Source organism: Salvia hispanica, chromosome 4, assembly GCF_023119035.1.
Source record: "Salvia hispanica cultivar TCC Black 2014 chromosome 4, UniMelb_Shisp_WGS_1.0, whole genome shotgun sequence".
NCBI classification, from domain to species: domain Eukaryota; kingdom Viridiplantae; phylum Streptophyta; class Magnoliopsida; order Lamiales; family Lamiaceae; genus Salvia; species Salvia hispanica.
In genome coordinates this window covers 3,670,614-3,686,008 of record NC_062968.1, presented here as the reverse complement: position 1 = coordinate 3,686,008, position 15,395 = coordinate 3,670,614, and the positions used below count along the sequence as shown (strand labels likewise).

The window sequence follows — 15,395 nt, the reverse complement described above, 5'->3', positions numbered from 1 at the left end:
TCTTATTTCATGGCGGCACTAGTTTTAAAAAATGTTACAAAAAGTTGATGGAAAAAAGTTAGAGGAATTGAGGTCCAACTTATATATATATTACTTTTAAATGAAATGTGAGTGGAATGAGTTAGTAGAAGGTGTAACCCTATTACCATTTATAGTAAAAGAGAACTGGGACTCTTATTCGAAAACGGACTAAAATGGAAAAACGGGACTCCTATTCGAGGACGGAATAAAATGGAAAAACGAGACTCTTATTTGCGGACGGAGGGAGTACTTAGTAGTTTGATCTACATTTTAATCACGCTAAGATTCATTATTGTACTGAATTAGTAAGGTTACATTTTTAGACTGTAACAGGAGTCACTTACAACAAATCAACTCCTTCAAACCTTCTACAGTGGCTTCAAAATCTTTCTTCTTCCTCAGTCCATGTTTAACAATACTGTCGGAGCTGAAAGTATTCATACAGCCGGTTCAAACAGCACTTTAAAAATATGAACATCGATGGTCTCATCATCGTGGTAGGCGCTGTAGTAGAAAGTCTTGAAAACTGCTAAAAACGTTTGTTTGATGTTTCTGTGCATGCAGCCTCCATTTTCTTCGAGTGCCAGCTTCACCAACGCCTGCATATCCTGTTCGAGCTCCTTGTCCTTTATGCCCCCGTCCACAACTTCCATTGTCTGAACATGTTGAGTCAAGAATAATTCGCAACATATATTATATTTTCTTGCAAGGAAACACAAAGATAATAACAAACCTTTTTATCTTTGATTAGGCTAAGGCGCTTGCAGATTTTGTTAGTGAGGGTTGAGAGAGTCGTGTATTCTGCAGGGTGCGTCGATACGTCTCCGTTGAAAGCAGTGAAACCAGCGCAGATGTTGATCGTGTTTGCTAGGAGCTCCGCCTCATCCCCACCGTTCGCCTCCCCTTGCTGCAGTTTAATGAACCATTTGCTCCACTGCGCATCAATTCCGCGAAAACAAATAGAAAATGATTAGTATTTTCCATCACATTTTTATGTTATATTGAAAATAATATGAATCCTAATTATCAATCCCATTTTAAGTTAATTTATTAATCCTTGATTGAGATCATTAATAGTCCACAATTAGGGTTTATTGATAACATTTAACATTTGGACTCACAGCATTTTTCAGTAGATGGCGAGTGTATCTATCGAAACCATCTAGAAGTTTCTGGAAGGTTGTCAACAAAGTTCCAGCCAGTCCATGATCTTCCATAGTACTATAATTTATGAAGCAATTCAAGAAAATTAAGGAAAATAGGTTGAGGTTTAAGCACTAATTAAACTAGAATTTTATGTAAAAATAGGATAGTATATGTACCCTATTATTTCATCAAGGCCATCAAAGTTGTGTCCGGTTTGTGTTTTTTGCTCCAAAGATAGTGTAGTTCCATGGTTAAGAAATGATGTGATCATCCTAGAAACAATTTGGGTTTTGGTCCACACAAGCCTCTCTTGTGTTCTTTCGGGTTCGAATATGGTTGCTGCAGCCAAAAAATAAGCACGAAGCAAGTCTCGTTTGCTTATCCCGAATTCACTAACGCTACTTTTGTGGTACCATCTGCACAAGTTAATTATCACGAATGTACAAAATTGCACGTAAGATATTACTCCATTTAGGTAATTGTATGATCAACTGAGACTATAGGCATACTCTTGCATGTAAGTCCATTCCAACTGATGTTGTGCTTGACATCTGTTGAAATCCAATATCGCAAGCTCTCTATATCTGTCGGTGCTGATTTCCGGCATCCTGTATGTATAAGTTAGATATAGGATCACCAGTTCACCAAAAGAGAAGAAATATTTATTTGTGATGCTAATTAACCTGTAGAAAACCTTGCCAATCCATACGTCGCCCGAACCAGCGTAATCTTGTAGATAATACGCAGTCTCAACTCGTGGTAGAGTTGCGAACCATGGCATCTTCAGCCCGAGCTTCACCTGTTTGAATATGAAGATTCATTGATATGAAAATCAAAAGGAATTTATATAATTTAATTTGGAATATGTAATGACCTCATCGATGAAGTGGTGGTATATGACCCATTTTTCTTGAAGTTGATTGTTGGCTATCTTTTGTTGCAAAAAGTTATATGCAAATTGTGAAGCTTCCTCAAGTATTTCTTCTCCGGGAAATCGCAGCTGGGCAGCTCTGTAGAGATTGTATATTGGAGATGCTGACTCGATCATCTGACCACCGTAGCAAGAAAATTTACCGTCTTGCTGCTTGAAATGTTCAAGTACATCTAATCAAGTGAAGTGAAACCATAGGATTAATTATTTTGTTTCGAAATATTTGAATTATTAATTATATATGCATAAGAAAAATATATATAAATACTTGGGTCGACATTGTATCCGTGCATTCTTAGAAGCCTGACGCCCATGGACGTGCAATCAATTTCGCAAAATTGCGAACCTCTCCCGCTGAAAACACCCTTTTCTGTCCAAACACTGTGCTCCAAAAATTAACACTGATTAATTATGTTTTTAATCAATGCCGCTTTATCATATACTGACCATAGACTTGGGAACCACACAAATTTAATATGAAATTGAAAAAAATAAAAGAGAATGAGAAAAAAAAAATACTAATCAAGTGTGAAAAATGTTTCCAAAAATGAAAGTGAGACGGACAAAATAACAAAAAGAGCATTTTTAGGGACTGAGAGAGTATAAACATTCGCACCTTTTGACGTGATCTAAAAAAGTCTTAATTTCTTGCGGGAAGAAACGAGAAATTCCCAGGCGTTGTAGTCTGTCGATTGCCCAAAGTCTTGCAAAAATATCCACGGGATATGTATGTGGCGCTACACATATGTTGCAATAGTCCACAAATTAGCTATTTAATTAATTAAAAGATAAATTGTTAGAAAAAATATCAAGTTTGGTCGATTTAGATCTGGTCAATGTTGCAACTTTAGGCTTTATAATCTTGACATTATTTTTCAATTTTCTCATAATCTCATATTTGGGAAAAACTAATTCTGATGTGGTATACGGAAAATACATATAACCAAAGCCACATCTTTAGTTTTATAATTAAAACAGCGTCATCTACTATAGTTAGTCTACCACATTTTAATTTTTTATAAATGTATGTGCCACGCCAGGACGTTGAAATTTTCCCCTTGAAGAAAATTAAGAAAAATATCAATGTTATGATATAACCGTCGTTTATTTTATATAACTTGTGAAATTGATAAAAAAAATTAACCTAAAATGAGAATAAGAATTACCACCACCGTTGCAATTATTAACGGCGTTCTGGATGAAATCGAAGCATTTTAGGTCTTTGGTGTGCATGAAGACGTAGGCGGTGGACGAGGGCGATGTGAGGAAGGAGCCATCGGCTGACTGCAGTTTCAGCATCTTTTCCCACTCCAAATCTCCCATCCCTTCTAAACTATATAGTAAACTTGTTGGCATTTGGTACATCATATCCTTGGGTATCCTGTCAAGTGCCATGTTACAAATTTGAATTTTGATTGGTTACACAATACTCGTCAATTTCAAAAGAAATTATCTAGTTACTTTTTCAATCTTTCTTCTTTTATTCTAGCAATCTCCTTGATGAGGGGATGATCATAGGGAAGGCCTTGAATGCCCACGTTTTTGGCTCTTTGGACAAGGGCAGGAAACACGATCTCGAATCCTGATGTCATGTGCTCAATATTCCCATCTTTGAGTTTGTGCACATTTTCATTGATGTACACCACTCCTAATCGACAAATACAATGCATAGCATATTTATTTTAAGGAAAATAGCAAAAAAATCACAAAGTTTGGTAAAATTCTGATCAGCTCTATAAATTTTTAAAATGGTCGATTAAATCATAACTTTGATGATTTTCTAAATTATCCTATTGATTTGAATATGTGAAAAATTGAGTGTGACATAGATACAAGGAACATGCATGTGATGTGGATACAAGAAACGAATGACGTTGAATAAAGTATTAAACGACACTGTTCTACCTCAGATTTATGTCTTCAATATGAATCATTCTCAACAATTGCTAATTTGCATGTCTTGTTTCATCCCTATTTTGTGTAAAAGATGTAAATCTAATGTGAAACAATGTCAATTAATAATTTATTCCACGCCGTACGTCCACGGCATTGACGCCATACGTTCCCGGTGTTCATATTGCCACGCTCAATTTCCCTCAAATTAAAAAAAATCCATGGGACAATTCAGAAATTCGTCAAAGTTGTGATTAATCGGTCATTTTTTACTAGAATTTTTTAACGTGGTTTTTTTGGCTATTTACCCTTCTAATTAAACAATATAGAAATAAGTAGACAAACCTTTTTCGATCATATCATCGTGAAGGTTCCATATATTCAAGGCCACCACGCACGCTAAGGTATTTAGAATCCGATCGTATATGCAGAAGAAGTCATCCCCCCACAAGCCATCGGCCTTCTGGTGCTGCGCTATCCACTCAAGGCACGACGGGAACTGTGGGGCTTCGCGCCCTTCCAAGTCCTTGATTAGGCCCACTATCGCCGTGTCATAGGGCGACACGCTTATTCGCCCGTCTCCCGACGTCATCAACAGATTCTTGACATGCTCGATACAGTCCTCCATCTGATTGTTCACCTTCACAGACAAACCAATATATTTCGGTTCAAGATTAATTGTGACGAATTTGATGTGTCAGTTCAAGCTTACTTGAAGATGAGTGTTTAATTCTTCACTCACATGGGACGCATCCAAACTTGCCACTGCAGTAACTAAGGCTCTCGTCAAACAACTCTGTTTGCTCGGGTACGTACCTCGACATTCAGTTAATTTCGGTAGCTGCTTACGACGAATTCGACAACTCAATCGGGCGTGTTTGTTGCTACTATTCAGCCATGCGTAAACTAGGTCGGCAAATAAAAACAATCAATATCTCACGTGAATGTAAAAAGAGAGAATTAGAACCATTATATAAGTTTCACGGGCCACTCCAATTTAGTTACATGATAAATAAGCGATTGATGGTTGTAGGCTAAAACTTTTAATTAACCCAACAGTATATAACTGGACCAAAAACAATATTTATGCTTCAATTTAATTAGTCAGTTCGATAGAGGGCTGGTCTAACCCAGTTTGTAAAAGATTAAGTCAATGCAATAGAGAGTTGGTCCAACTCGTTCAGTAAAAAGTCTCATGGACATTAATCACACCACTTACGGAATACTCCCTCCGTCCCCCATTAAGAGTCACACTTTTCCATTTTGGTCCGTCCCCAATTAAGAGTCACACTTTATTTTTACCATAAATGGTAGTAGGTCCCACATTCCACTAACTCACTTCACTCACATTTTATTATAAAACCAATATAAAAAAGTGGGTCCCACATTCCACTAACTTTTTAACCAACTTTTCTTTACATTTCTTAAAACCCGTGCCCGGTCAAACTGTGACTGCTAATGGAGGACGGAGGGAGTATTTGACAAGTATATTTTTTTTCTTCGACGAGAAAGAGGTAAATAAATATAAACATGGTTTGAGCAAAGAAAGATATATGTTGTTACCGGCGTAAAATTCCGGCAGGTGAACTTCTGCCGGTTGCTGCAACTTGCGGCTGGTAACTGATGTTGTGCTCAAATTTAAAGTAGACATAGTGGTCATTCTTTTTTTTCAATTTTTTTACGACCAACACTCCTTGCCTTGCCTGAGATAAGCTAGCTGTAGCAATCCGGCTACCAATTTAACTACTCAACTACCTATTGAAATTGGGATAACTTGTCATGCTAGATTTGATCTACGCCGATTTATATAGTTTTCATATCTTATAAAAAATTGTCATAAATAGTTGTCATATCTTTTAAATGGGAATAATTAATTGGAAATTTGAAGTTTTGACACTACATTTGTTTGGGATGGTTATATGCGCACTAAATTAAAATTGAGTTTTCCGTTCTCTATTTACAAAAATAATACTTATCGTCCAAAAAGAATATGCCCTTTAAGTTCAGCATGGATTTTAATACAGAATTGATAAAATAAGAGAGAGGGAGAGAGGCAAAATAATTAAAATATTGTTAGTGGAGAATGGGTCCTACCCACCCCAAAGAGAAAAATGTTTTTAAAATTAAAAAGTGCATGTTTTTTTGGGACAGACTAAAAAGGAAATAGTGCATATTTTTGTGGGACGGGGAAATATCAATGACGGTTTCTTACTATGTCTAAAAATGACATAAACCTCTAATCTATAATCCACGGTTAGAACATGTTACTAAGTACTAACAGCCTTATCATCAAGTTGTTAAGATTTACGCCATCAACCAATATTTCACTTTTTAAAATTTGAAAGAGTCGTCAAAATATCGATTTTTATTAAAATTACCCCAAAGTGTCACCCTCCACAGTATATTTATTCAACTCTAATTTATCAATCTACTATTACAATTGAAAATTTGGACAATTGTCACATTTTTGTCACAACAACTATGTGTGTACGTATCGCGTGCCAAATATTAATCTTCTTTAAACCGATTAATATTGACATTAAAATACACACATCAACATTTTAATATCCACAATAAACAGGGGTGGAGGCAGGGTGGGGTCGGGACATTCGGGGGGCCCTTGGCCCCTCGGACATTTGAATAAGTACTGTGTATAATATATTTATGCGAAAATTTATAGTGTATGAAATGCTTGCGCATTTGACCCAGGTTTCTACCTTTACATCATGAGATATTGAGTTCGATTCTTGCCTAAAACCTTCACTATTTTTTCTATGCTTGCTTTATTTATTAGTAATTTTGTATAAATAATTTTAACTTATGATTATAAGTAGTATATTATAAGTATAATACTAGTAAATTTGATTTTGAAGCTATGCAAGTAGTTCATTTGCTGGGTTTTTTTAGTAGTTCTGTAATAGAAAACAACTCTTTAATCTAATATATATGAAAATATTTCATATAATATTAGTAAAGTATGTGCGATGCTCTAAAAAATCTTTGACTATTAATTTTCTCAGCATTCGTTTATCAAGCGCGGCTTTTTATATTGCTCACGTTTCTGCGTCGTTAGAACTTAACACACTCAATAAATTTTAATGGTAATTTGGACCCTCCAGTGTTAATATTCTGGCTTCGCCACTGACAATAAACAAGTCTAGACAAAAAATGTTATTTTTGCAACGTCTTACTTTAACTAATCTATTTTGAATATATAAATTAAAAAAATAAAGGAACATGAGATAGCATCAAATAATTTCAGTTTAAAACCTGTATTGAACTATCAGAAAAATCCTCATTTATTTGACCAAATAATATTTGAGAAACTTGACAATTATGAGTTAATTCACAATTAATCGACTAGAAGACATCAATTGATTCACGATCCATCAACAATAAAAATATCACGATAAAGTAGAATCAAAATCTCAACTCATTAATAAAAAGTCAATCTCGATATTTATTGTTTATATTTATAATAAAGAATTCTCAATTCAAAATCACACTTTGGCACATGTACAACCTGATGACTGAAAAAGAACAAAACAGTTAGTCAAAAGTTTTTATCAATCCAATTCTCAATTGAATTGAATTATCAATTCGATCAATCCAAAAAGAATATGCATGCGTAATTCTTCATTATCAAATTGAATCAAATAATTAAATATGTTTGACCAGAACAAGATGAAGACGCTCCGATCCTGAATTGATAATCAATTCAACAACAAACAAGATTTGTTAAGCATGCAAAATCAAATCATTAGACCATCTTCAATCGTACACCAAAACTCATTTTTGGTGTAGATAATTTCTCCAACCGTACACCAAACCCAAGCCCAAACCCATTTTTAGAGTTTTCAATGGAATAACACCAAATATGGTGTTTACTCCAAAATTTTGTTAGATAAATACTAAAAAATGGTGTAAACTTAAAGATGGTGTAAATGATTGGAGTAAAACTACTTTTTTGTGTGACGTATACTCAAAAATAGGTTTGAGTTTGACGTAAATGGTTGGAGATGGCCTTATCCACAAGGATGCGACAGCTGTATTCATAAATCAAAACTCAAAGTTGCTTAATTCATTCCTCCATGTTGATGCGGCGGCAGTAGGCATACAAATCATTCAGCGGAAAATAAATGTCAACTAAATATATTCTCGATTCAAATCTAAATTGAACTTTGAATTAATCAACCAAAAATTCTCAGCAATTAAGAATAGTTTTCAATTCATGAATTCATCGGTATGTGTGCACATTTAATTAAAACAACCAAATAAATCCACAAAAGACAAACCTTTAGGTTTTGTGGATTGGATTCATAAACCAAGCAAGAACATGATAAATGAGTTGCTATTTAGTGTAAATTAACCAATTACGAACAACGGATAAGAGAATATGAAATTAAATGGTGGAATTGCTTTATCGCTCCATGAGTAACCATGAGTCCATGACTTATAATTATATAAAATAATAAGACCTTTTATTTTCTATTCAGATTCTTCACAAATAGAAAATCTTATGTAGTATCTACATTTAATTCCATAATAAACTATACATTTTTCAGCTTAAACTTTAATCTTTAATAGATTTTTAAATGAGAATCATATATACATTATTAAATAAGTTATATTGAATTCCTAAAATACCCTCAACCAATATTTCACTCTTTGAAAATTGAATTGAGTCAATAATAATGATGTATAGTACTTATTAAAATAACCCATGGGATGTCTCCCTCCTTAGTGTATTTAGTCAACTTTAAACATCATCAGAAAACGTTATACGTACTACCATCTTAAAATACTTTCAACATTATATTTATTTTATTTGTTAATCAGTAGTAACTGCTACCGCTACTTGTTAATGAAATTCATGAGTTCCATCCTAAAGCCAATTGGTGATAGGGGAAGGGCACATGAGACTTATATACTAGTTTCAGTTTTCTCTTGACACCGATGTGAGACAGTTATATGTTATATTTTTTGTTTCAATTGCCAGCACCCTCCCTCAAACCCTTTAATGTGAACCTTGGAGGGGTTGGACTTTTTTCTAATCGATTGGACAATCGGCCCAATTTTTTTTTGATCGGTTGGACTACTTGGCCCAAATTTTTATGTCCAGATATACTGCCGGATTAGTCATTTTTTTTTATTTTGGCCCAGATATACTGCTGGATCAGTTAAATTTGACTCACAGTTAGCGACCCGCTCTGATAGGACACCCTTCCATTGGATATTTACGATTGCTCTTTACCAAATTTTCCAATACCCAGTTTTCCTTTCATTGTGATACATGTTATTTGGCAAAAAGCCACAGACATTCCTATAAGCTTAATAACTCTCGTGTGAACACATCTTTTTCCCTAATACATTCTGATGTTTGGGGTCCAGCCCCTGTTTTGGGTAATTATGAATTTAAGTATTTTCTGTTATCTATTGATGATTGTACGAGTATGACTTGAGTTTATTTTTTGAAATCAAAATCTGAAGATTTTGAAAAGTTTACTCATTTTCATACTCTTGTACAAACCCAATATGATAGGAAAATTCAAATTCTTAGATCAGACAATGGGGGGAATTTGTGAATTCAAGCATGCACCAATTCTTCATAGAAAAAGGGTTAGTGCACCAAACCACTTGTCCTCATACTCCAGAACAGAACGGGGTAGCAGAACAGAAAAATAGAAAAATCTTAGAAATGACTAGAGCACTCCTTGAAGACTCTCAGGTTCCGAAATCTTTTTGGCCAGAGGCTGTAGCCACCTCAGTCTACCTACTAAATCGTCTTCCTTCATATATCTTGAAATTCAAAACACCGCTTGATATTCTCTCAACACAAAACCAAATCCCTTCACCTCTCACACTCGATCCCAAAATATTTGGCTGCTCTGTTTTTGTCCACATGCCTAAATCAGATCGCTCCAAGCTCTCCTCATGTTCTATTAAATGTGTTTTTTTGGGATACTGACAAACACGGATTTTGCATGTTTTTAAGGGCTAGATTTGACTTGTTTTAAATTTCAATCATGCAAATTATGTTCTGTAATTGCGTATTCTATACATTTGGTATTTTTGACGTGTTTGTTGATAAATGATAGAAAAAGATAGAAAAAGGTGAAAAAAAGGCCAAAGTGCAATAGCCTCTGTTCGAGCCCATTCTTCCAGCGATTTTGAAGTCCAATCAGTGCTTACTACATGTCATTCTCTTCATCTTCGAAAGAGCTTCGCGTGGATATCTCGCACGTCTCAATCGGAGTTCTATGGAGAAAGTTATGTCTATTCTACGAACGTTGCTCAGTGCAGTCAAAGCTGGCGGAAATTCAAGGAAGGAATATATTATTGCCCAAATCTCTCCTTTTATTTGAAGGATCCGAAAATATCATATTTTTAATTAATTGGAGGATATTATTTACCATTCTAAACCTTTTTTCCAACCTATAAATACCTCCTTAACCTAATTCATAATTCATCTCAGAGCCTCCAATCCTTTTCCCTCTACACATTCCTCCATTCCATAATCCATACATAATTCATCCATCTTCCATTGGAGCGGAGCTCTGCAGATCCAGGCAAGAGAGACTGAAGATTGAAGATTCAACCTTGGGTTTGATCTATTTCTTTCATGTCTAGTACTTTTTATTGATTTTTACTACTTGTCCATGAGTAGTTAAATATCTTTTGTATGGTTTTTGGTGAAGACTATTATGAACATGTTTTGATTTATTGAATTGAACTTTTTCCTAGCTCTTGTGATTGTTTTGCTTGTTCTTGTGCTTTTATTGTTCTTTTGTCTGGCCAACTTTAGAACTATGTCCGTTTAACTAGATTATCGAGAGATAGCTAGTTTTACGTGGTAAAAGGAACGAGTACAACACATAGGTCTATCTGTACTCGAGAGAGGGGAACCTTTTGTGAGGACTTGAGTTTTAGGAACTTAAGGAGTTAGAATCTAATCTATTGGAAGGAGACTTTGATAGTTAGAATCTAATCTACTGGATAGGTGCACTCGAGAGAGGACTTATTCTAGAATTGCAACTTTCCTAATAATCCTAAAGACACATAAAGGTAAAGGTTCTATGAGATTAATCATCACTAGGCCGTAGTGGTTGGATCCTAAAACTCTACATTATTTAGCCTGTTTTGTATTATTTTGTTTTCTTTTTTTAGTTTATTTATTTTTGCCTAGTTTATAAAATCCAAAACCCAAAAACTCTGTGTCTCTAGATAGTATATGACGCTTAGTATGATAAACAGTTGCAATCTTATTCCCCGTGTTCGATATCCCGGTACTGACCTTTAGCTACACTAGATCTATCCTGTAAACTTGTAGGTATTTTTAGTGCTAATAAATAGTGCATCAGATACGTGAAGGATAAAAAAGGTTATAGATGCTTTGACCCTAAAAATAAACGTCTTTACATCACCATGAATTAGTGCTAATAAATAGTGCATCAGATACGTGAAGGATAAAAAAGGTTATAGATGCTTCGACCCTAAAAATAAACGTCTTTACATCACCATGAATTGTGACTTTGTTGAAGATGAATATTTCTATAACCAACTTAGCAGTCAGGGGGAGAGACCAATATCTGATACAACACCAAATTATGACCCGCTAAGTTGTTTTTCAGCCCCTACGCCTCACACCCACATCCACACCCAGATTGAACCTGTTCCTGTAACCTTAGTCGGTCCGTTTCTTTGCCTAATCCTGTGACAGAAGTTGCTCCAACAGACGATGCAAGTAGCAGTACTACTGGGCCACCCAATACGCTTGATACACCTTCAAAGATTAGTGACACTGCCTTACCATCAACCCCGTTAAGAGATCCCGAGGTTAGTAGTAATGAAGTTGATGATACTAACCATGTGAGACATGAGAGTGGGGAGAATGATGAGCCTACAGTAAGCGGGAGAGACTTTGGATTACCACCAAGAAGTACGAGAGGTGTACCACCCAAACGATATTCACCGGACTGAAAGGGACCCAAGGCCCAATATGCAATTGCCAACCTCATGCAAGGACCACTAACTGAAATGGTCCGAGCATTTGAGATGACTCTCTATGAAGAGGAGGAGATACCTCAATCAGCTGAACAGGCAATGAAGCACAAGCATTAGCGGGAGGCTACGAAAAAGGAGATGGATGCTTTGATTAAGAGCGGAATTTGGGAGAAATGTCCCTTACCAGAAGGGAAGAAACCAATAGGTTGTCGTTGGATATTTACAATCAAGAGAAGGGCAGATGGATCCATCGAAAGGTATAAGGCTCGGCTAGTGACAAAAGGATACACTCAAGTTTATGGAATTGATTATGAAGAAACCTTTTCTCCTGTGGCCAAGATGAACACAGTCCGAACATTGTTGTCAGTGGCTGCCTGTAAGAATTGGGAACTACACCAATTTGATGTGACTAATGCGTTCTTACATGAAGAGCTAAAGAAGAAGGAAGAAGTTTATATGGACGCACCACCGGGCTACCCAGAAGAATTTGGAGGTCAAGTATGCAGATTGCGGAAAACACTCTATGGACTTAAACAACCTCCAAGAGTGTGGTTCGGGAGATTCGCACAAGTCATGAAGAAGAATGGCTACTCTCAAAGCAACTCAGACCATACCCTATTCCTGAAAAGAGAGATGGTTGAGTAGCTTGCCTAATTATCTATGTGGATGACATGATAATAACTGGGGATGATGAAGAGGAGATACAGAATTTGAAGAAAAATTTATTCCAAGAATTTGAGATGAAAGATCTGGGTCCGCTCTAATACTTTTTGGGAATAGAAGTACTGCGATCCAAGGAAGGCATATTCTTGAGACAGAAGAAGTATGTGCTCGACCTCCTTGCTGAAACAGGGTTGTTGGATTGCAAACCCGCAGACAATCCAATGATGGTGAATCATGGAATGAAGTTTGAAGATGGAGCTAAACTAGCCAACAGAGAAGAATACCAGCGACTTGTGGGCAAGTTGGTATACTTGTCACACACTAGACCAGACATCGCCTTTGTAGTTGGGGTGATCAGTCAATTTTTGCATCGACCTCAAGAAGACCACATGAATGCAGCATTGAGGATAGTTCGCTACCTTAAGGGTACCGTCGGCTATGGAGTATTACTACGAAGGAATGAGGATCTTGAAGTTGATGGATACACTGATGCAGACTAGGCGAGTAACCCTATCGACAGGAGGTCAACTGGAGGGTACTTCACATTTGTTGGTGAGAATTCAGTCACATGGAGTAAGAAATAGAAAGTGGTTGCTCTTTCAAGCGCTGAAGCTGAATTCAGAGGGATTAAAAGTGGCATTACTGAGGTACTCTGGCTGCGAAGATTGCTCACAGAGATTGGATTTCCACCTAGTCAGAAAAGTCAATTGTTTTGTGACAACAAAGCTGCGATCAGCATATCAGAAAATCCAGTCCAACATGATAGGACTAAACACGTGGAAGTCGATCGTCACTTCATAAAAGAGAAGCTTGAGGCCGGTGTAGTTGATCTCCCTTTTGTACGATCAAAAGATCAGCTTGCCGACATTCTCACCAAAGCCGTCAACCCAAAGATATTCAAGTTGCTCAGCTTGAGGGGGAGTGTCAAACTTACCAAAAGCAAATCATACCAAATGACGAGAAGAGTATAGAAGGGAAGATTGATAATTGATTTGTAATTGATACACATTAGAATAGATTATTCTCTACTAAAAATAAATTTGTATCACCCTATAACTAGGGAAGAACCGATTACAATCAATACACAAGAATTACCCTAATCTCTCTTTTTACAATAGTTAACATATTGATGAATGATGACCGTTTGGACAAGTTGTATCCACAACACAGTTGCCGGTTGGCTTCTCTAACCTAATGAACATTAGTTGACTTTCCTGTGTAAAGGCGTAAAGAAGCTAAACATTGAATAGAAAAAGATAGGAATCAAGAAAGGAATTTTAGTATTTCTCAAGTGTTCCATAACTTCCTAAAAAACTCTAACCAGCTCCTTAACCTCGTAACTCCTCAGATGAATCACCCCTACACGTTCCCTTATGGTAAGCTATACATCAGAGTAAGATTCGTCGCCTTTTAGATCCCTTGCAGCAGTAGGCAAAGGCAAAGACTTTATAAGAATATTCGTCAACCACGTGTTGCGGATATGCAGAGGCTCGAGGACAATCGATCTCTATGTGTTTTGTTCTTTCATGAAACATAGTATAACTAGAGTATTTATATGTATATTGGGTTACAAACTCATCCCATATCGAATGAGTGAGAGAAGTTGTAAGCTATAATTAAGTGATGTCCAACTCCAAATTTGAGGCATTTTGGGACTAACCCGAAAACAAATCCGTGCGGGCGAGCCTGGTCAAAAGCGGAGTAGGCTCGACCCAAAGCGGATAATATCAAACTAATGTGCAGTCAACGATCCTAACACTATATATCTGACCGAAAATAAAAAAAAATAGCTGACTCATCAGTATGTGTTAGTTTGTGCTACAATATAAGTCAGGTCGATAGAGATCTAATCTAACCCGATTAGTAAAAAAATTTATGTCAATTCGATAAATAGTTAGTCCAACCCGATCAGTAAAAAGCTCTCATGGGAATTTATCAGCCTACACATACTAAGGTACTTATTACTAGGAGATTTTTTTTCTATGACGAGAAGTAGGTAAATAACTAAGTCTAACTAACATAACATGGTGTGAACAATCAGAAATATATGTCGTTACCGGTGTAAAATTCGGGCATGTAAACTTTTGCCGGTTGCTGCAACCTGCGACTGGTAACCGGTGCTCGGCCCAAATTTAGAGGGGACATAGTGGTCATTCTTCTTTTACCTGAGTTTTGGAGGGAAGTTGATCGAAAACAGTTTATATAGTGTGGTCAAGCATCGAAAATTTGTGCTTTTTAAATATGATTAGGGAGGGTAGTACTATTAGAGTTAAGACCAAAACTCCTTGCTTGAGATAGCTAGCTGTAGCAATCCGGCTACCAATTAACTACCTAATTATCATTTTAGCTACCAAAATAAAATTACGTGTTGTTAATGGTAATATATCAGAGTATATATAGTTGGCTAGAGTTGTGACATGGTAACATTTTAGACGAGGTCTAGAAATGTAACTAGATTAGTTTATTTTCCAAAGCCCATAATAGGTTCATTAATGCAATTAGTCAACAACAGCATGGCAGCAATTAACTTCACGTTTTAAAGTTTGTCTTTTAATTTTGAATTAGCTAAAATAATTGGGAATAGTGTTCTATTTGAGTGTTCTCTGAAATAATTAGATGTGGTAACTTAACTAATTTATAGAGACCACAAAAGCTAGGCCAATGGATTTTTTTGTTAAAGACTGTGTGTGAACCATTGAAATGAATAGATTTTGATGATTGTACAATTTCACTTAAA

General features: G+C 36.1%; 1 protein-coding gene across 1 annotated transcript; it reads right to left on the bottom strand.

Annotated features, from left to right (window-relative positions):
- Nucleotides 1–311: 311 nt before the first annotated feature.
- LOC125223885 (copalyl diphosphate synthase 2, chloroplastic-like) lies at nt 312–14,812 on the bottom strand. Its single transcript, XM_048127196.1, has 15 exons — nt 14,716–14,812; nt 4,808–4,897; nt 4,704–4,756; nt 4,337–4,631; nt 3,560–3,746; nt 3,265–3,479; nt 2,715–2,835; nt 2,367–2,479; nt 2,042–2,271; nt 1,851–1,966; nt 1,677–1,775; nt 1,344–1,583; nt 1,143–1,242; nt 755–955; nt 312–677 (listed from the first exon to the last, which is right to left on the bottom strand). Exons 1-15 carry the CDS (start codon nt 14,810–14,812, stop codon nt 459–461), a joined length of 2,376 nt encoding a protein of 791 aa, XP_047983153.1. The 3' UTR covers nt 312–458.
- Between the last annotated feature and the right edge of the window lie 583 nt (nt 14,813–15,395).

Coding starts and splice junctions, on each gene's coding strand:
- LOC125223885 (XM_048127196.1), bottom strand. CDS start 14,812: ATGACCACTATGTCCCCTCTAAATTTGGGCCGAGCACCGGTTACCAGT. Junction 1,967..2,041: donor ACCACCACTTCATCGATGAG/GTCATTACATAT, acceptor ATATTCAAACAG/GTGAAGCTCGGGCTGAAGAT. Junction 1,584..1,676: donor GAATGGACTTACATGCAAGA/GTATGCCTATAG, acceptor TAACTTGTGCAG/ATGGTACCACAAAAGTAGCG.